This window comes from Toxotes jaculatrix, chromosome 8, assembly GCF_017976425.1.
Source record: "Toxotes jaculatrix isolate fToxJac2 chromosome 8, fToxJac2.pri, whole genome shotgun sequence".
NCBI lineage: Eukaryota > Metazoa > Chordata > Actinopteri > Toxotidae > Toxotes > Toxotes jaculatrix.
The window spans coordinates 8,734,485-8,754,972 of NC_054401.1; the positions used below are offsets into that span (position 1 = coordinate 8,734,485).

At 40.4% G+C, this 20,488-nt stretch overlaps 3 protein-coding genes across 6 annotated transcripts; 1 reads left to right on the plus strand and 2 right to left on the minus strand.

Annotated features, from left to right (window-relative positions):
* Positions 1 to 39: 39 nt before the first annotated feature.
* Positions 40 to 4,341, minus strand: trim35-28 (tripartite motif containing 35-28). The gene is made up of 6 exons (XM_041044237.1): positions 3,684 to 4,341; positions 3,051 to 3,146; positions 2,482 to 2,712; positions 2,364 to 2,386; positions 1,969 to 2,087; positions 40 to 1,658 (listed from the first exon to the last, which is right to left on the minus strand). Exons 1-6 carry the CDS (start codon positions 4,110 to 4,112, stop codon positions 1,123 to 1,125), a joined length of 1,434 nt encoding a protein of 477 aa, XP_040900171.1. The 5' UTR covers positions 4,113 to 4,341; the 3' UTR covers positions 40 to 1,122.
* Positions 4,342 to 10,796: 6,455 nt separating this feature from the next.
* On the plus strand, positions 10,797 to 13,770 carry cxcr3.1 (chemokine (C-X-C motif) receptor 3, tandem duplicate 1). Its single transcript, XM_041044269.1, has 3 exons — positions 10,797 to 10,890; positions 12,024 to 12,416; positions 12,543 to 13,770. The coding sequence occupies exons 1-3, from the start codon at positions 10,876 to 10,878 to the stop codon at positions 13,278 to 13,280; spliced, it is 1,146 nt and encodes a 381-aa protein (XP_040900203.1). The 5' UTR covers positions 10,797 to 10,875; the 3' UTR covers positions 13,281 to 13,770.
* A 2,201-nt stretch (positions 13,771 to 15,971) lies between these two features.
* LOC121185821 (C-X-C chemokine receptor type 3-like) lies at positions 15,972 to 20,288 on the minus strand. 4 transcript variants are annotated; one of them, XM_041044274.1, is made up of 4 exons: positions 19,165 to 20,288; positions 18,442 to 18,543; positions 18,196 to 18,261; positions 15,972 to 17,853 (listed from the first exon to the last, which is right to left on the minus strand). In XM_041044274.1, exons 2-4 carry the CDS (start codon positions 18,532 to 18,534, stop codon positions 17,110 to 17,112), a joined length of 903 nt encoding a protein of 300 aa, XP_040900208.1. In that variant the 5' UTR covers positions 18,535 to 18,543; positions 19,165 to 20,288; the 3' UTR covers positions 15,972 to 17,109. The 4 variants fall into 4 exon arrangements, with proteins under 4 accessions (XP_040900208.1, XP_040900206.1, XP_040900209.1 ...); XM_041044272.1 differs by having other exon boundaries at positions 18,196 to 18,543; positions 19,165 to 20,081; XM_041044275.1 differs by lacking the exon at positions 19,165 to 20,288 and having other exon boundaries at positions 18,442 to 19,144.
* Between the last annotated feature and the right edge of the window lie 200 nt (positions 20,289 to 20,488).

Genomic DNA, 20,488 nt, shown 5'->3' on the forward strand with positions numbered 1-20,488 from the left:
AATACAATTTCCATGTAATCACCATGTCACTCATGTGCCCAAAGTGCAGCATTTCCTTTTATTATATTTATCCAGGAATACTTTAGTGTGGATCTAATTAATTAAATGAAACACATCTGATCTTAACATTATATTGAACTAGTGTTCATATGGAAGCAGCAAACTTAGTTTTCTGCAAGTACAGAGTCAGAGCAGGTATAGTAGCATATCATCCTGCCAAGTATTTCCCAGACTGTGCCCACCTAAGTATGATTAATTTCCGGCCACACTCTGCGGTAAGTGAACAGCAACCTAATACAATGATAGTCAAACCAACACACCAGCACAGATTATTACATTACTTGATGATAATCAGCAAAAGCATATAAAAGTATCAAAGGAATTAAAGCACGTATTCTTAAGCACAAAGACAGTCCCTTGTTCTGAATCTTGATTGAATTAAAATCTCTTAAAATGTATGCAAAGTCAAAGAGAGAATGTTTAATTTACCCCCAATTTTCATGAGTACTGATCACCAGTGTTTGCCACACTGCCAGTTATTTCGGTATCAGTTTTTTTTTTCTGGTCTGCCCTGTAGTAAAGCGACACAATTTTCAAATTTCTCACCTCTAACCTCTGTGGATTCATGCGACTGCAAGGCTTTCAAAAACCTCAGAGGTTTTACCTATCCTAGCTTTTCTTCTCCTGTTGTCTGTGTTTTTACATGGTATAATGTAAATTACATTTCAGACATACTGTTATGACATGTAGTCCCTAATGTCAAATCTTAAAATCAGCACCATCGCTCATCTTTTCTTAAAATGTATTTTTGTGATGCTTTTAGTCAGTGGACTGTCTACTGTTCTATGCTTTTATTATTCCCCTCTTAGTATATTCCACAGCCCATTTAACATGTTTATCTATATTGACTGTCTTTCCCAGTTTTATTATGTTTTAGCTCTTCTCACTGGTAGATTTTAATCTTTTATTTGACATTCTAATTAGACTTGTAATTCGTCTGTTTGATTGTTGAAGTGTTTACTTTGTTAAGCTTTTAAAAGCTTTTTATTTGAAAAAGGCGATTATTCTTACTTTCTACTCCATAGGTTTAGGTCAACAACCCATCTGCAATATCCTTGCCCATCATGATGTGTGCACAGCCATTTTTCCTTCCACCAGGGTCATAGGTGTACTGTGGAGCCCAGGGCCAAAAATAGGAAATATCTTCTCTGCAAACTGGTGTGTTAAAGTGATCAGGTGCTTTGCTGTTCCCCCATCCCAAAATGACACCTCTCCCTTATCTATGTTTAGCTTGATGCGAATCCTTTCAGGACGCTCCTGCACCTGCAGCTCCGTGCGCTCATGTGTTAGGACAGTGTACACCCCTTTGCTGAGTCCTATTGACCACACGCCTCGGTTGGTAGAGACTGTGAACTTCTTTTTGCGGGCCACTGACTCTCTGCATACCCCCACAATCCACTTGGGGCTGTCACCAACAATGACATCCCATCTGTGTTTCCCAGAGGTGTAACCTTCAGCACCCAGGACAAATACACAGGGATCAAAGCGCTCCTGGTTATCAGGGGTGCTCAGCCGCTCTGGACTTTCCTTCATACTGGTCAGGTCGGGACTCAAGGACAGCCATGGAGAGGCTGTGTTTGGGTCCAGCACCACTGGATCTGCACACACAGGAAGAGATACAACAGTGTCATATTGCTTGTTAAAATATTTGCTATATAATATTCATATTATATAAAATTGTTATAATATTTGAATATTGTCAAAGATCTTTAAAGTCACATACAGAGTTTTCAGATTAAGATTGTATAATGCTGGTCTTTCCTGCCAATTTTCAACTCAGTTTTTCTCTAAAAAAATTTAATGGATTCCCTTGAGTCAATCAGAAATACTTTATTTCCAACTCTGGTATAGACTCCTGGTCCTTAAAACCACTGACCATTCCAAACTCCCACTGTGTAATTTACTCACAGTATTTGACATGGGCCTGCATATTCTTCCAGATTTTGAAGCTCAAAGCACCAACATGCTTGCCCATGTTCAAAAGACAGCCATCAGAGAAGCAAGGGTCCTCATGAGGCCACTGGGCTCTAGAGCAGAAACAGCAATATGTGAAGTTAACAAGAGACGTGTACATCAACGAAATGGAACAGAAACCTGGATAAAGAAGATCTTCATCAGAATTATATAACAAAAACATGTAATTATGCTGGATGAAAAGCATTTGAAATGTCCAACAATTGTGCAAATATGTTTTAAATATAAGCTGAGATGTACTTCCCAGTCTACTTTGCATGCATACAGATTTAGAGATTTTATAGCACACAGTGTATGTGATTGCTACAATGAGATTTAGAGTTACTTACTTTCTTTTTAGATTCTGGAAATTCTAAAACATAAAAGAGAGTAACATTGTAAGACACTTTAAAAACATCAGAGACAAAACAAAAAAACATACTGTGAAGTCAAGCTGCCTTCTCTTACCCGCACAACGGCTAGATCCTCATCGCCCATCTCCCTCTTCAGAGTTTGGATGAGCTCGTTCAGAGCCAGTATGTCCTTGTTTGTTTTATCGACCAGCTCCTTTATGGCAGCAGTCTTCTGCTCCTCCTCACTAACCAGGGCTGCTAGACGCATCTGTTCTTCCGTGACAAGTGCTTGGTGGAGCCTCTCAAACTCTGCCTTGATTTGTTTCTCTGCCTGCCCAGCTTGACACTGTGAAGAAAGTTTAAACACACAGTACCTAATTATTATAGTATATAAACGTACTAAATAAGCTTATGTTGTATGTATATCTTGAACTGCCTCACAGTGAGGTAAATTATTATACTGAACCCTGTGAGGAACTCTTTCCTCCACAGAGGTCAGGAAATAAAAAATGTTTTGGTAAAAGACACTTTTGCAGGGCAGTTGTTCACAAACAGGCGCATTAAGGACTGTGGATGCCTGAATGCGAAGAACCAGTTTTGCAGATTGTCTAATAATAAACTAAGTTAATGATTATACATAGATAAATGTAATATGAACACTATGAGACATGTCAACAACTTTACCTTGATGTATTCCACTGAGCTGCTGAGTTTACGTGTCATTTTCTTGTATGATTCCACTTTCTTTTCCAAAATCCCGACTTTGAAGTCAAGCTCCCTCTGTGGGGTGAAAGAGCACAGTATTAAATATCCAAAAGCAAACAGCATTATCATGAGATGTTTTAGGATTGTGACAGGTGTTGCGACAAAATCAGTACTGACTATTGTTAACTTATTCTGGGGAAAAAGGTTACTTGAAGTTACCAGGAAGGGTGTACCTAGATTATATTTATTACTGGGACAGGACATATTCAAAGGCTCCTTGTATATCTATATATACAATCAGGAAGCTTACAAGGACCAACTGTTTTCAAGAGGTGTTGATTCGGTTATATGGGAATTGTGGAGCCTGTAGGTTGTGATGCTGTTGAACTGCAAGTGCACTAAACAGAGAGGTGTTTCTTTTATTTTTGTCCACCCCATTTAAATCAGTGAGAGTGGGCTAAACACAGAGACATCTCTCTGCAGAATGAAATAAAGTTCAAAAGCACCAGGTAAAACTACAACCCCCAGAAGGATAACTGTAAGGATCGGTAATACTGAGGCCACATGCCATCGAAGAAAACACCCAGCTGAAACCGGGTCAGGGCACCTTACCCTACAAATCGGTGCTCCATCTCTCATTGGCCACAGCCTGTGCGTGCTGTGCAGAGTGACACAGTCCACACACACAGGCTGCTCGTCCTTCTCACAGTACAGCTCCAGCGGCTTCAGGTGCATGTGACAGTGGTCCTCGCTGGGACGTTTCTGGCTCTGAAGCCAGTTCGTCTGTTTGAGGAAGGTCTCGCTGGCGCTGCTGAGCGCGCGGTTGGTGATGGCATGCCCTTCTTCATACTGCTTCCTGCACACCGGGCACTTCCCGCTGACCTGTAAACTTTTCTGCAGACACTCCCGACAGAAGCTGTGGGTGCAGGGCAGCAGGACGGGATCCCTGAAGATGCCCTGACACACCGGGCAGGACAGGTCCTGCTGGAGAGGGAGAGGTAAAAGCTCCTCCGGCATGTCCTCATCCATACTGTCAGCCATGGCTTCCCGGCCTTCCTCTTCAGTTTACTTTCGTTATTGAGAAAACCTCAAACCGACGCATATACACGAACAAATACGCACTCACCAGGCTCTGTGTGATGTGTCAGGGCTTCACTACGCTTCTTAAGCGCACAGAAAACGGGGGAAAATTTTGGGCACAGACTGAAAGTATAAAACCCAAAAACTGCACTCTCAGGCTCTACCAAGTTTCCTTCTACATACGACTCCTTTTCCGTGTTTTCGAGCAGGCATCACATGATGTTTTACACAACAATGCCCTCTAGTGGCTCTGGAGGTCGTAAGAGAAACTGTTGTGGACAGTTCTTGCAGTGGACTCCTGGCAAAGAGAGAGAAGCGCCTTCTCTGTTAGAATAATATACATATATAGGCCTAGACTGCGTCTTACCTATGGGAACTTCTGATTTTAGCATGAATACACACCTTTCTCTCTTCTGTTCATCAACATTGTACAACTTACCACATACAGCACTACACAAACACTTCACGGCATATCCATTTACTGATCAGTTACTTCACATTTATCTGTCTTTTTATATACTGTGGATTTTATTTGAACAAACTCAGATGTTTTTTTAGACACAGTTTTTTTTCTAAACCCATAGAGCTGATACAGCTTATGATTTTTAAATGATGTTTTGTCAGTTTTTATACCTACGTCAGTAGATAAGGAACAGGACAGAACAGGAGTTTAGTTTTCGTCAGCGCAGGAAAGACCATGCCAGCTTGTGCATCTGCTGGTCACTGATAACAGAGCAAGTGTTTTTTTTTTTTTGTTTGTTTTTTTAAGAACAGCCTTTTTAGGAAGGCTCCAAAGCTTTCAGTGTCTCAGTGCCAAAATTACCAAACATTTACCTCTGCTGAAAAGACTAATTCCCAATCATTAATTGACTGCTCTACAAACCACTGACTGAATTAAAAAGCATGCAGAGGTCCTTTATTCAAAACACCATTCTGAGGGGTCAGGGTTGAGTACGCCCAGCAGATGGCGCCACCGTCCCAAAAGGAGACACTGCACTGTCAATCCATTTTCTGTAACGCTTATCCTCTAAAGCAGAGGTGCCCAAACTGTTCCACAAAGGGCCGTGTGGCTGCAGGTTTTTGTTCCAACCAAGCACCAGCACACCAGACCTGACTCATTTAATCAACTGATCTCAGTCTTCAGACAGTTGATTGGTCAAACTGTGTGCTCTTCATTGGTTGGAACAAAAACCTGCAGCCACACAGCCCTTTGTGGAACAGTTTGGACACCCCTGCTCTAAAGGGTCACGGGGAGTCCTAACCATCACAGGGCTGATATATAGAGACAACCAACCATGTTCACGCTCGCTCACATTCACACCTATATCACCAATTAACGTGATTTGCATGTCTTTGCACTCTGGCAGCAAGCTAGAGTACCCAGAGGGAACCCACACGAGCATGGGGACAACATGCAAAATAAACAGGAAAGGCCCGACCCAGATTCAAACCCAGAACCTTTTTGGTGTGAGGGGGGGGGGGCAGTGCTCACCACTGCACCAACGTGCAACACTGCTTTGTGGCTGCTGTTACCATCTGTTACACTCAGTAAACGGCTCAGAGGTAACACATTCAAGCTCACCATGATCATGAGGTGTTGTTCGATGTGTGCTGTTTGTGTGTGTGTGTACATACATACATAAATAGATAAATAAATTCGTTCTATAACCAAACAGAGAGTTACACGCTCACATCCCCCTCATTTTCCATTTCTATCAGTTCAATGTGTTTTTGTGTTAGTCAAAATTTTCCACCACTTTATTACAAAGTATGTGAGTAGGCATTACACTTTTTTTTAGTATTGACCTTCTATACCCTTCTCCCCATCTACAGAGAAAAATTCATGGTACCCATAAGCTGTCCTGACTTTGATTTCGCTCTGATAGGACAGGACTCCTATATATAACGTCAGATGCTATAATAAATGTTAACTTTTTTCCCTTTTACAAAGTGGATGAAAGTTAGCACTGTCAACACAAAATGTGTGGAAAAAGCTACATTTCTGTCACAATTCTCAGCCGTGTAGGTTTCTTCCTCATCATCATGCGTAAATAATCAAAATCCAAATTTTAACACTTACAGCAACAAGTTTCTCACAGGAAATCCACAGTGGGCTGTGGGTTCACTCTTTTTACAACTGAAGTTGCGACCATCTATTTTTATTTATTTAGCGATGATAGTCTTACCCTCTCTTGGAGGTTTCCAAGGTTTAAAAGTTTTATTATCTTAATGGTCTTAATCTTAAAGTGTTGTAAAATCTTGAGCTTCACTTTCTGACACCAAACTGATATTTTCATTGTTATTGACTTGAGTGACATGGGAAAAGATCGTGAGATGATATAAGTCTGTCAGCTTTCAGAGATCTTAAAATACTGTTCTTGCCAGAGGATGCTATTCCCTTAACACCTGCCACAAATCTCTCACACAGAACCCCCACCCTTAGATGTACACGACCCTTATATCAGAACAAGCATCTTGAAGACTGTTGAGGGTGACAATCAAGACCGTGGTGGGAACGAGCAGAAAAAAAGTCAGAGCAAAAACCACGTGGAACAAGACAATTGTGTGAGGGTGTGTGTGGTAAAGTCAACTCCCTGACTCACTCACACACAAAACTAAAGTTCTTGTATATAACTGTACTTTAAAGAAAAAAACACATTCTGGAGTCACACCAAAGCTTGAATAACTGGATCTAGACTTCAAACATTTTTTTATTCATGTGGGGCACGTATTCACTGTGGCAAAGATTAAGCTGCAACACACTTACTAATAGAGTTGTTACTAGAATATAACGGAGATGATCACTTCAAACCAGAATCCATATTGTCAGATGGATTCTTGGATTTTGGCAAGAGATCTGAGGCCTGTCCCCTTTACTTCTGTTAATCCTGAAGCTTGTAGCAACCAAGGACTGGAAAACTCTTCAGTGTACCTTCAGATGACTGTAATCTTCACCACTTCTCCCTTCGAACAGGGCCTCCTCTGATGCAGTGGCACAGTAACCTCTATGTGGTTATGGCAACCGCTTGTAGTCAAAACCATAAACTGCAAAAGGAAGAAGACATTCAAACTGTGTGGTGTATGGTTACTTCTCCAAGGGTTCAAACTGTAGTTCATCTCAAGGTGCTTTGATATGTTATCTGTTTATTGTTATTAGTTTATCATAAATATTTCATAAATCCTGTTTCTTCATCTCCCTAATTCATACATCTCACAGCAATCATTATAATTGTAACTACAAATTTAGTACAGTAATTTCAAAGTGATTGGTTACTATACAGCTTTACAATGTGATGACCAAAACTATATTACATGAAATTATAGGAATCAAAACTAGCATGTGGAAATGTTTTTTTCTATTTTTTAGTTTTTTTCAGTTCCTCAAGCAGGAACATCTCCATGGTTTCACAGTTTTACTTCAAAACACAGTCAAAAAACACAACACACAATCTAACACAACTACTGAAAGGTGTGCATACTTTTACTTTATCCCTCTTTATTCAAATTCTTAACTAGAAATCTCTTGGTGGTATTGGGTGGCTAGCTAACAAATGCATTACACCCATCAATAGCAACATCACATCCGAGATACCATACTACATACCTTGTTATGGCAAATCTCTAACAACAACACCACAACACCATAAAGAAGTACCCAGAAGAATGGCCTGATCCCAAAAAAACAAAACCAAACACTCTTTCTGCATCTCTCTGCCTGGAGACACTGCAGCTGTCAAAAAAAAAAAAAAAGATCAACATCCTCAAAAGAGGAAACACTTCTTTTAACCTGGCCTGCATACCAGATGATTCACAGCTCATTACAGCAGCCTCATCACAGGTTTGCCCCTGAGGAGTTTTTTCGAGTCCCACCGCAGTTGCGGGCACATCCTTTCAGTGGTGTGCCTGAACGTATCTACGCGCTTTATAATAGAGGCTATATTGACCTGTACATCCGCTGTCACTGTTCAAAAACAGGTCAAAAGTCAGTAACATGGGCTGAATACTTCAGCCCAAATGAAGTCAAGAGGGCGTAGCACTACCAAGATAAAATGAAGCCGATGCTACTGTGTTTGGGCTGTAGAGAGAAAGCCCTTTTAGATTTATCCTGTACTTTTATTGTAGCTATTTGGTGCTATTACTGCACCAAATAGCTACAAGTTAAACGGTTTTTGTTTTTAACAATAATTTTCTCATCTTTGTTGTGAATGACGGGGAGAGCTTAGCCCTGTTAGCCTATTTTACCAGCTGTCTCTGCAAAAGAGGAAACATTTTTGAAAGTGAATCGGGGGAGAGAAAAAAAAAGCGGTACTTATGTAAGCTTACTCTCTAAGTCTTAAACAGGTAATGAAAATATATAAAAACTCCTTTCCGGTTGAGTACTTGACACAAAAGGCCCATGAGCTCTTGAAAGGACACACAGTTGTTGTGAAATCCTCCACTGTTTAGTATATACACAAAATGTGTAGAAGGAATGACTGTGTCGAAATGAAATAAAACTCTTCGGCCCTATCAACATTTAAATTTCCTAACATATCTCCTTTGTGCTTCCTAATCATAGCTTATCTTTCTCCAAACTGAAAACTTTAATGTTACATGAAATTTTTGGAAGTTCTGTTTTAATCCAATGCACTGCATTCAACAGCAAAACGTACAGTAAAAAAAAAAGTCAGGTGTGCATAATGTTTCAATTTCCTTTAAAATGGGTAGTAGAAACCATATTTCACAGCAATGTTGTTCTCTGGCTGTGACATTAAACAGTGATTTGGTGTTCATAATCAAATGCTTGCACTTCCATCAGACCATCTCACCACATGTTCTGCACAAAGGTTGCAGAACAGAGGAGGGAAGAAAAGGTGTGAAAAAAACAGGAAAAAGCTCTGAACCTCTTGCGCTGGAGGTGAAGCGAGTAACAGCCACTTTAAAACTGTGCTTTCGCAGGTGTTATATTTGCATGCCAGTGTGGCTGTGTGCACACATGAGTAATACCGAGAGAGGAAACAAAGTCTGATAAAAATCTTGAGGTCTAGGAGATGTCTGCATCTATGTTTAAATGGTTAGTGAAAATGATTTAACAAAAGATTATTTTCACTGATATGCAACATAGAAAGCATCAGGAGGAGGCTGATTAGACTATTCATATCAAACTGAAGAGCTTATCAACCGGAAGAAGTTCATTCATTATTTTCACTCTTGTTTTTCATTCATTCTGATTAGACAATATAATATAATAACAGTGTCAGTACAAATTGTACCAATGCATCCCTCCCCTGTTAACTGGTATGTGAGAAAAAGGTGAACCGCATGACCACAGCATATAGATACTTGTTTCCTAGTCATGTACAGTTTTCACTGTCCGTTTATTTATTTATCTATAGGTGAACTGCAAAGTTAGATGAACAGTCAAAGTTGCATTTAAGTGCTTTAATCTACTTTATTGTAGTTGTTTGTTTTTTACAATGATACTAGTTTCTTGCTATAAATGCTGAGAAATTATTCAGTGTTAGTTTCAGTTTTACTGGCCCTATTTTTAGGTGCATTTGATCACAATTCTATCTGCTAATTGATCAGTTGTTCTTACACTACGCTTTCAATTTAGAAGCTAAGCACGCTCTTAAGCCAAACAATCGTCCTCTTCGAATATGTGTCACAGCTGTCGTGTTTTGTGGTTCTGTCACTGTGCATGACGACAAATCTGGTTGTTGATAAAGTTATCTAAGCTAATCTAAAGGCGCAGTTCAAAAGTGTAATCACTGGCTTCAACATCTTCAGCATCTCTCACTGAAATCCCACTCGGTCTGACACAACCATGCCAGCAAGGTGTGAGCACATAAATCAATAAGAGAAATTGAAACTGAAGAGGGGAAATCATTCATGCAACGGTCATCATGGATGATGATGGTTAGCTTCTAATGTGGTTCATTGAGGAGGCTCCTTGAAAACAAAAGTGAAAATAATGCAAAACATTCATCACCCTGATGTTCAGTGACCTGAAAAAAATGCAAATATTCTTCTGAGGTTGACGGTGTCACTCAGATGACAATGAACATGTAATACATGTAGTGCAGTACACAGACATTTTCTAAAGTCAGCACTCAGCACAATGAATTTCTTTTAAACGCCAACAGATTTTGAAACACAACTTCCCAGCTAAATGAAACTGACAAGTGTTTTTAGAGTCAGACTATGTAAATTCAAAGAAATGCTATTCATCTGTTTTCTTGAAAGGTGCACCAGCCTACACACACGGTGTGACATCTTTTGTGGGTTATTTTTAGCATATTCATATTTTTTGATGTTGCAGAGTCTTAGTTTATGTTTAAACCAAACATTTAAAATAAATGTAATTTATAACCAAGCCATTTTATGTCTGTTGGGCTATTTAGTAGCCCGGTACCCAGATCTCTGGTTGGTTCAGAATTTCAAGCAAAAGAAATTGTTAATGTAAAAACTGAATTGTAACACTTTTTTAAATGAAAGGAGTAATAAATAGGAAACTAGAAATATTAAAGTGAGATTTGAATGACAATAATTGTTAACAACAGTGACAACAGCCCTCACTGTGCAAAGTTTTAGTACTGTCCTCATGCCTGGTTTCAGTTGTTTTTTTTTTTTTTTTGTCACTGTACTTCCTTTGTGTGTGTCTACAGCTATTGCTTTAGGAAGCATTACAGTCACAGAGCTCATTTCTGCTGGTAGTCTTGTGAATCTGCTCACCGAAAATACAATGTCACAGGACTTTGTAAGTTATTGCTTTATTTATTTCTTATTTCTAATACATATGCCATCTTTTACTGGGAAGATTTAAATTCAAGTATTATTCTGTTTTATTTTGAGGATTTTAATTCACATCTGTGAATCACATGCGCATTATGTGTTTCAGCTGCATTGATCCTTACGTAAACCTGTTTTCTGTATTTCATCATCACCTTATTAGCTAATAACTGATGAACATAATTGAATTTTGATGGAGCAAATATTATTTTATTCTTTCTTTGTTCACCAATTTCTCTGAATTTTCTCGCACCTTTAATTCACAATAGGACACCACAATGTGTTAGACTGTGATGTGGTTTGTAGCTTGACAGTGTGCCAGTACTTTACTGTGATATTCACTAAAAGCTGCAGCATTTTGTGATGGATCAAGTAATGAGACAATGATGGCGCTACAATCAGCTCTGTATGATAGTGTGCTTTTGAACCGTTTACCGTGACAAGGGGATAATTATACAAGGTACTAAGACACTAATTAACATTGTGATTCATATTTTAGTTTCACAAGGGTCTTAACTTTCTGCAAAAGCGATTGCAAAGGTAAATTTATGTTTCCTTTTGCATATGGCCATCCGTTTGTCTTTCCCTTCTGCTGACACAATGCCATTTTGCACATATCTAAACAGTATAACTGAAATGGTCAGAACTTTCTCCATCTAAACAGGAGACTGAAATCATTTTGAGTAGTACGTAAGTCATAAAGTTCATCAGTGGTCTTACCATCAAACCTTAAAGAAGCTCTTTTTTCACATCTGAAATATATGTGGTGAAATGTATGCACACTTCTGTAACCAACGGGCTAGATTTGCTGTGGTATGCTTCTTTTATATTCTCCTAAAAGGTCATTAGCATAGATACAACTTGTTCAGAGTACTGCTGTGAGAGTTTTAACAAATTACATTTTGACTAAATGTTCTAAATTTCTTTTTTTTTCTTTTTTTTTTAAAAAACAGCTATGTTCAGGATTATACTAAGAAAGACGGCACACACAAAGTTAGATAGATTTGTGTGTAGCTACACAGCACCACCATGTGGCTGAAATAGGCCAAACAGGTCAAGTTCCTCAGACCATATTAATACAGATTTCTTCTTCTTTTTCAGCAGACTGCACTGCTGGAGATAGGTGGCACATTTACAGGAGACTATTTACTTGAAGGCTTTGATGATTTATACAACGACTCCATTTATGGTGGGACTGATGGTGATGATGGTGCTGTATGCGACCTCACGGAGGGCTGGGATTTTAAGGCGGTGTTCATCCCAATTCTGTACTCTGTGGCGTTTGTCGTGGGCATCCTGGGAAATGGGGTGCTGCTGGGAGTGCTGTTTCGGAGCAGGAAGACCTGGAGTGTGACTGACACCTTCATCCTCCACCTGGGTTTTGCCGATGTGTTGCTTCTGTTGACGCTGCCCTTCTGGGCTGCGGAGGCCGCACAAAGCGGAGGCTGGACATTTGGTGTTCATCTCTGCAAGATCACTGGCACAGTTTTTACGGTAAGAGGTGTGCAGGCAGAAAGATGCACCAAAGCTACCTGCATTATATAAACGTTCTAGTGTATATACAGGAGTTGCAAAAGGTTTTTTTTCACTTCTCTTTGGTTGATTTCTTTGCACCCTCAGATCAATTTCTACTCTGGGATCTTTCTGCTGGCCTGCATCAGTCTGGACCGCTACCTGTCCATCGTTCACGCCACCCACATGTACTCCCGTAAGAAGTCTTGGGTCGTCCAGGCCAGCTGCTTTGCAGTGTGGCTCTTCTCCCTGCTCCTCTCTATCCCGGACTGGATTTTTTTGGAAGATGTACATAATGACCGACAAAATAAAAGAGAGTGTGTTCGAAACTACTTTAAGGCTTCCTCTCAGACAGAAGCTAACTGGCGACTGACATCTCGCCTGCTCTTTCACATGGTGGGCTTCCTCCTTCCTTCAGCTGTCCTCATCTTCTGCTACTCCTACATTCTGCAGCGTCTGCGGTGTGGCACCGTGGGTCTCCAAAAGCAGAAAGCTTTCAGGGTCATCATTGCTGTGGTGGTGGTCTTCTTTATCTGCTGGACGCCATACAACATCACACTCATGGTGGACACAGTTAATTTCGACAACAGCAGCCAGCCCTGTGGAAGCAGAACATCTCTGGAGAAAGCCAGGATTGTCACCTCCTCCATTGGCTACCTCCACTGCAGCCTCAATCCCATCCTGTACGCTTTTGTGGGCGTGAAGTTCCGGCGTCAGCTGCTGGACATCCTGAGGTCTCTGGGCTGCAAGCTGAAGACAGGCTTCAAAATCCAATCTGCTGTCAGCAGCAGGAAAAGCTCTATTTGGTCTGAGTCTGCAGACACCTCCAACTCCATTGCCATCTGAAGGGGACACATAAACACACCAACAGGCGCACTGATAAACAAGCTGACAAACTGACTTCAACTTCACACGACGACACAGACGAGAACAGCTTATCACGCAATGCGTTTCTGTACACTTCCTGTCTTGTATATTCTCTAACAGATTGTTTTCTTTCAGATTTGCATTTTTCATATTGCATTTGTTGAGAATGAACATGACCTCAGAACAAAACGAATTTTAACTTTGTGGACTCGAGGTTATACTCAGCAGATTTATTTTTACTGTATATTATAGGATAAAAATAACATTTCCCTTTTCTGCTATATGTTAGGCACCATTATGTCATAAATATGTCTGCTGTAGCTACCTTCTATATTACATATGTTTGAATTACATATATTTTATATTTTTATTATAGTTATAGTTCTTACAGTTCTTCATGTTTTTTTGTATATGAAATATTCAAATTCAGAATAAACATAAAAACAAAACAAAACAGTGTTTCTGACATTACAGTACAGCAACAGGGCATGAGATTTCAGTATACTACATTTCACTGGGAGACTCCACACAACATCAACACAGCTTTCCAGGAAGTCCTCCTGGTGAACATTTCAAAACAAAAAATAAAACAAAACCGTAAGACAACTAAAACACATCAAAGTACATACATCTGTCTTTTTCCATTTGAACCCCAAGGACTGGTTTGTCAATGCGTAAACCTGTCTAGCTGAATCCAGACTGTGGCACCATAATACTGCAGGCAGCTTATCAAAGCCATCTTTTTGCCTGCAGGGATTTCCAGGGGATGTGGATCCCACCCAGTACTGTATGTTACCAAAGTCAAGTAATATTTCTGGAAATCCTCTGGGATGGATGAATTTATGCACTGTGACTCGCTCTACACATTAGAATTTTCAGGCTGAAGCTGATATGTTTTGGACTAAATACCCTTTCATCTTTCTGTTTTAGACAGAAAACTTACCTGGCAGTGTAGAGAGGGCTGAGCATTTCATTCATTCATTAATTTTCTATACCACTTAATCCGTCGGGGCCGCTGGGAGCTGAAGCCTATCCCAGCTGACTATGGGCAAAAGGCGCAGTACACCCTGGACTGGTCACCAGTCAGTCACAGGGCTGACACACAAAGACAGACAGCCACACACACACACACTCACACCTACGGGCAATTTAGAGTAGAGAATTAAGCTGACATGCATGTTTTTGTGATTGTGGGAGGAAGCCGGAGTACACGGAGAAAACCAACGCAGGCACAGGGAGAACATGCAAACTCCGCACAGAAGAGCCCAGACCGGGGTTCAAACCTGAAACCCTCTTCTGAACATTTCAATGAATAAAAAAAATAGTGAAATTTTTATTTATTTATTTATTTATTTTTAAATACCTAGAACTTTGACAGAGTTTAGTTGATGTGTAGTCAAAAAGGCTGAGCCACAGCAACCTAAATGAGTACAAGGGTATAAAATACAGTGATAGAGACTTTCCTGTTTACAGATACCTTTGCTTGACTTCATAAAAACAGGCTAGCTCCAAATTTTGAATGATCCTAGTCTTACTGTTAGATTCTAGTGCATGCAAGAAGCAAGTTAAGATGCCATATGGTTTCTTTCGTTCTTATATTATGTTTCTTTTATACTATACTGCATTTGTTTTACTGTATAATCACAGCCATAATAATATACACACACACACTTTATTTAAAAAGTCTTGTGGACTGTAACAATTTGGCTTTTACTTGTAATCTTTATTGATCTAAACAGACTTTTGCAAGATATAAAGCTAGGAGCATGATTATGGAAGTGTACTGTATACAGATAATGAATGCTATGCCAAAGATGGCAGATAGAGGACAGATAGGTTTGCAACACAAAACCTCCCAGTTTAAACTTTATCAGAAGTTAGATTGTGCTACATTCATTTCTATTCTCCCTCTTCTTTCTGTATGTATTGAGCATGTATACGAAAATGGTAACATATAAACTTTATGTTTCTATATGTTTTCGATTGTGAGATTACACAGAATACAGATACCAACAACTGTGAAACTACAAACCCATGTTGTGGTTTCAGTGGAAATATCTGACATCATTTTGACAGGAAATTTAAACACAGAGCCTAAAGCAGCCGCATATCCTCCGACACGTGGTTTAAGCAGAAATGAACAAAGAGCACGGAGAAATGCTGACTTGTGACAAATTTAAACTAATATGCATGATTACTATAAAAGTCACAATACACCGCCACTGCTAGCCTTTACATCATTTAGGCAAACTACTGACTACACCAGGGAGGTGGTGGAGCAAGAAACGTCCTAGCAACAACAAGTGTGTACAGGTTAAACATTTCAGACACAATTTTTTGTAACTCGTTCATGAGTCCTGATGAGCCACTTGTCTCTGCCTTAGCTGACATACAAGCTCTAGCTGAAGCAGGAAATAACACTTCAACTGGATGTAATGCTAAAGACTATTTATAACCAGTAACACTATAAATGTGATATATTGCTCCGATTAGAGTCAGCCAGCGTTTCTCAGATGAGGCTACATTCTTCTTTAGGCTTCAGCTCTGGATGACTGTTCACGTTAGAGCAGAAAGAGGAAGGAAACTAGGTGGACTGAGGGAAGGGAAACCATTTCTTTTAGCCTGTGAAATTACTGTACATCAAGTTTCAAAAGGAACCTTAAACTGTGGTGGTACACAAGGATACGTTTTATTTCAGGTTACATTTATATGGCTTAATGTTATTCAGCCTTGAACATACACGTGCAGTGGATATAGGCCTGGTTATGTGACACTAGGCACGCCATAACATGCAGAGCAGTGTATTAGTAAAACCACAGGGCTGGAACTCAACATTTTATTTTCTCCAACTCTTCTTCTTCCCTCCATTTACCAAAGGTATTACTTTTTCCATTCAAGTGTCCTTACAGATAAAGCTTGCCATAGTTCTCCCTCCACACAGCAAACAAGTCTTTAAATAACAGTACACAGAAAGCTTTGAAAAAGCTGAAGCTCCATCAGAGGGTGTTTTTTTTTCTTTCCTTCTTCCTCCTCCTCCGTCTCGCTCTGTCACCTGACTGGTGACATCACTACCTCTTTGTGTCATCCTGTGTCTTGTAGTCCACCCATAAAAAAAAAGTGAAGTTGAAAATAAAAAAAAAACTTAGAATTTGCAGAGGGAAATTCTCTCAGAAGAGCCACACACAGAAGTCCCCGCACTCACTGTGAAATCGTGGAATTCACACAGTCTTTACTGCTTTAAGATAAGCAGAAGATAACATGTAAAGTGAAAAGTGAAACGTTTATGATAGGTTATCAGAAATGAAGCAATAAACTGTATCCGACTATTACTGTTTAGTGCAAGTACACAATAACTGTGGAAAGAATATGAGCTTATATTCCTTAAATGCTCAGTGATTATGGTGTTAGCTTTATGATGATTGTTTAACATCTGAAAACTGTTAACTGAGTCAACAATTTTTGTGTAAAAAGTTTGCTTTCAATAACAATAATAATAACAATGAAATATCTAAATACAATTGCATATAAAACTCATGATTTCAGGAGGCATGCTAAACTTGTGCAATAGTGATTGCAAAAACAACAGTAATGTCGCCATGACGTGGCTTGGAAAGCTTCACATCTAAGTACAATGTGATAGAATCAGCTTTTATAAAAATCTGTTTCTCATCATTACACAGAATATAGTCTTCCACCCCCTGAACTCATGACATGACTTCACAGTAAATTCCACGAGGCTGGAACACAACAACCTCTGGGTCACAGGACAGGAGGACATTTTTGGCTGTTCTCATCAGCACTGAGTTCACTACACCTGATGCTGTTTGTCTGTTATCTGTTTCAGGGCTTCCCCCTCAGGACTCTGGCCAGGCAGACCTTCCTTGTCCACACCCAACTCCCACAGTGAACCTTCAGGTTCAAATGTAGCACATCTCAGCATAGCCAGGGTCCGTTTCCTGAAGTTTCTGCACAGGCCGAAATAGAGCAGAGGCCTGAGGCAGGCATGAACACAGCCCAGGGCAAAGGTGACCTTCAGAGCTGTTTCCAGGGAACCTTCAGAATTTCCAGAAAAATCATCACCATGAGGTTCCTGATTGAGGTTCCTGTAGGTGTCCACAATGAGTGTGATGTTGTATGGCATCCAGCAGAGCAAGAAGACTGTCACCAAGGGCACAATGACCATTACGGCTCTCTGCTTCTGGCGGCTTTTAGATCTGCTCTGTAGCCGCAGAAGAATAGAGGAGCAGCAGATGATCAGGGTAGTTGCAGGCAGCAGGAAGCCCAGTGTGTGGTGAGGCAGACGTGAAAACAGCTGCTGGTCAAATCCTGACGGAGAGTAGTTGTGAACACAAACTGTTTTCTCTTCACCGTTTTTGTCCTTTACTGGCATTAGAAAAATCCAGTCAGGGATGGTGAGGAGAATTGAGATGAGATAGACCAACAGGCAGATGCCATGAGATACTGCAAGTTTCCCCTGGATGCTGGACAGGCAGGACAGGCAGCGAACTAGACTGATGCAAACCAGCAAAAAGATCCCACAGTAGAAGTTGATCTAGGAAAAGAAAATAGAAAGTTTAAAATGGTGATCTAGTATAACACAACAAACTCCAGTTATCATGTTCACTAAGCTTTCACTCCCCCCCACTCTGATCCTCTACACTTATCTTTACCCAAAAATGCTCAAATGCCTGGAGAAATATTGAAGACAATAGGGGAGTACATTTTCTCATTAACATTACTGAGAATGATGGACCTTGCCTGCCAAGTCTTGATTAAGCAGGAAATAATGGCCTATAGCCAACCACGAATCCATCCAAGAACAACTTTCTCACAGCTTCACTGAAAAGATTTCACTTTCACTTCATGCCTGTGCTCCACACCATTTAGCACTTACATTAAAAACAGCTCCACTGATCTTGCAGAGAGGGGCCCCGAGGCTCCATCCACTAGGTTGAGAGGCCTGTACAATCCAGAAAGGCAGTGTCAACAGCAGCAGGATGTCGACAACACCCTGATGGAGGACAAAGGTGTCTGACATACTCCAAGATCCACACTTCTTTGCCAGAACAGCCAGAAGCAGCCCATTCCCGAGCAGACCTACAGCCATTACCACGGGGTACAGAAACGGGAAGAAATTCACCTGTGTTGGTTCCGGGTCCACCTCATACTCATAGCTATCATTATAATCATAAGAGCTGGTCTGATTAAGAAATCCACCAAGGTCCACGTCCATGTTCTTGTACTGTACAGGCAAAAAGGTTAGACACAGAAAGAAATTAAAAATACTGCAGTAACTCAGAGGCCAGGTGTCAAAAAATATCAGCTTATTCTCATCCCCTGTCTCTCACTCTGTATCGTCAGCTGAACTAAAATCTTCTTCCCTTGGGAAACCCAGCTGAAGCTTTATAAACATCCTCAGACTCACACATATCTCACATGGTTTGATGTCACTGGATGAAGCAACTCTGGAGTCGGTTTAAACGGAAAGCCCAGTTCCACTAGGTCATACAGGCACACAAACATTGACACACACTTAAAACCTACAGTTATTTTGTGCACAGCGGCTGTGAGTTTTTGTCAAGTTTTTTTTCTGTTGCCATAGTAGTGCAGATATGTCACGAAACCAGAAGATAAGCCCCATTGCTTAAGAACTTGGGTCGATAGATACGTTAAATATAGCAGTGACATGAAACTGAGAATCGGAAAGGGAGACGCCCCATTTTTTATTATTAGCATTGTAATTATGGCTACAACTAAAAGGTGCGTCAGGTCAGTGTATATAAAATATAAAAGATACAGCACATGGTACATTTTATCACACAAATAATCTAAGAACGTTTTGCAAATACAGAATCTCACTTACCACTAACGCGGAAAACGAGGAAACGAGGAAAAAAAGGATAAACAGCAACTCGCACGTATCAGTTCACCCTGGGATCAATAGGTTTTGGAATGTGTCAGGTTTTGGAGGGAGGCCGAGCGACCCCTGCAACTGTCGGGCGCCAGTCAAGTCCAGCCAGAGAACGCACAAAAGATTTCTCCGCGTTCGTGCCGCAAACTTTAGGAATCGCCAAACTAATATTTAAGAGAATGTCGGATGAGCTGAGGGTGAGTGTGCGAACACAAAACCGCAAGTGAAACTCAAAAGTCGACGAACTGTAAAAAGCTGCGCTCACCAGCTGGACACCGGCCAACTCACCACGCACGCACATCGACCGTGTCTTAAAGTCGACTTGTGAGTGGGGGATATGTGGACATTCACTTCCATATCTTTTCCCACTGGACTGTTTTGGCTCGTGAAAGGTCACCCTTCTCGCGCGCTGCCACTTCTGCCAAACTTCTCCATCGTACGAAAAAAACAAAAAAAACAAAAACAAAACCAAAATAAAACGAGCCGCGGTCACTTGTTTTTCAAAATAAAACCTCCAATCAAATTCACTTCAGCGGCTACAAATATAAATCTCACAGAAAACGGCTGAAAATTTTACAAGACTTCTTAGTTTGTAGAGAAAAGCGCAGAATATGATAAAATGGCACGGTCCTTACGGCCTAAGCCATCAGGACGGAAAATAGGTGCTTGATTTTGAAGCCTGAATTACCCAACTTCCGCGTCTTCACGTCGTCTCAATTGATGCAACCGTGCAGGCTACACTCGGGGTGCAGGACACAAACAATGCTCTGCGCAGAGAGACAATTATCCACTAGATGGCACTGTCGGGATTTTTCCCCCCCTTTTTTCTTCTCGAGGCTTGTTCCCACCTGCAGGTTCTCTCGGTTATCAAGAAAATTAAACCGAGTAAAATCCGCAAGAGGGCGTTTTACACCAGTGTTTGAGGGAACAGTTTTAGATGGGATTCTAGTTTTACTCGCTCAGCTGCGACGCGTAAATGCTGCTTATGTATCAAATCACCAGAAATAATTAAACACTAGAGGCTTATACTGAAAACGCTATTCTGAATAACGAGTGCTTATACTTTTGATGCAATAAGTACATTTTACTGATAATACTTATGTATAGTTACAAATGAAGTATCACTACTTTTGGGATTTGAATACTTCACCACTGGCTGTGGTCAATAATCTCAGGGTGAATAATAATAATAATAATAATAATAATAATATTAAAACTTTGCTGGATCTGCAATTCTAAGAATGTGTGACTCAGTGGCTGACTGGATTACACTAGA

Excerpts from the sequence above, each read along its gene's own strand:
- trim35-28 (XM_041044237.1), bottom strand. The coding sequence starts at position 4,112 with ATGGCTGACAGTATGGATGAGGACATGCCGGAGGAGCTTTTACCTCTC. Across the intron at positions 2,387-2,481 it reads AGGATCTAGCCGTTGTGCGG|AATTTCCAGAATCTAAAAAG; the intron begins GTAAGAGAAGGC and ends TTTATGTTTTAG. Across the intron at positions 1,659-1,968 it reads GCAGGCCCATGTCAAATACT|ATCCAGTGGTGCTGGACCCA; the intron begins GTGAGTAAATTA and ends CTGTGTGTGCAG.
- cxcr3.1 (XM_041044269.1), top strand. Across the intron at positions 12,417-12,542 it reads TCACTGGCACAGTTTTTACG|ATCAATTTCTACTCTGGGAT; the intron begins GTAAGAGGTGTG and ends TTGCACCCTCAG.
- LOC121185821 (XM_041044272.1), bottom strand. The coding sequence starts at position 18,534 with ATGGACGTGGACCTTGGTGGATTTCTTAATCAGACCAGCTCTTATGAT. Across the intron at positions 17,854-18,195 it reads TCAGTGGAGCTGTTTTTAAT|ATCAACTTCTACTGTGGGAT; the intron begins GTAAGTGCTAAA and ends TTCTTTTCCTAG.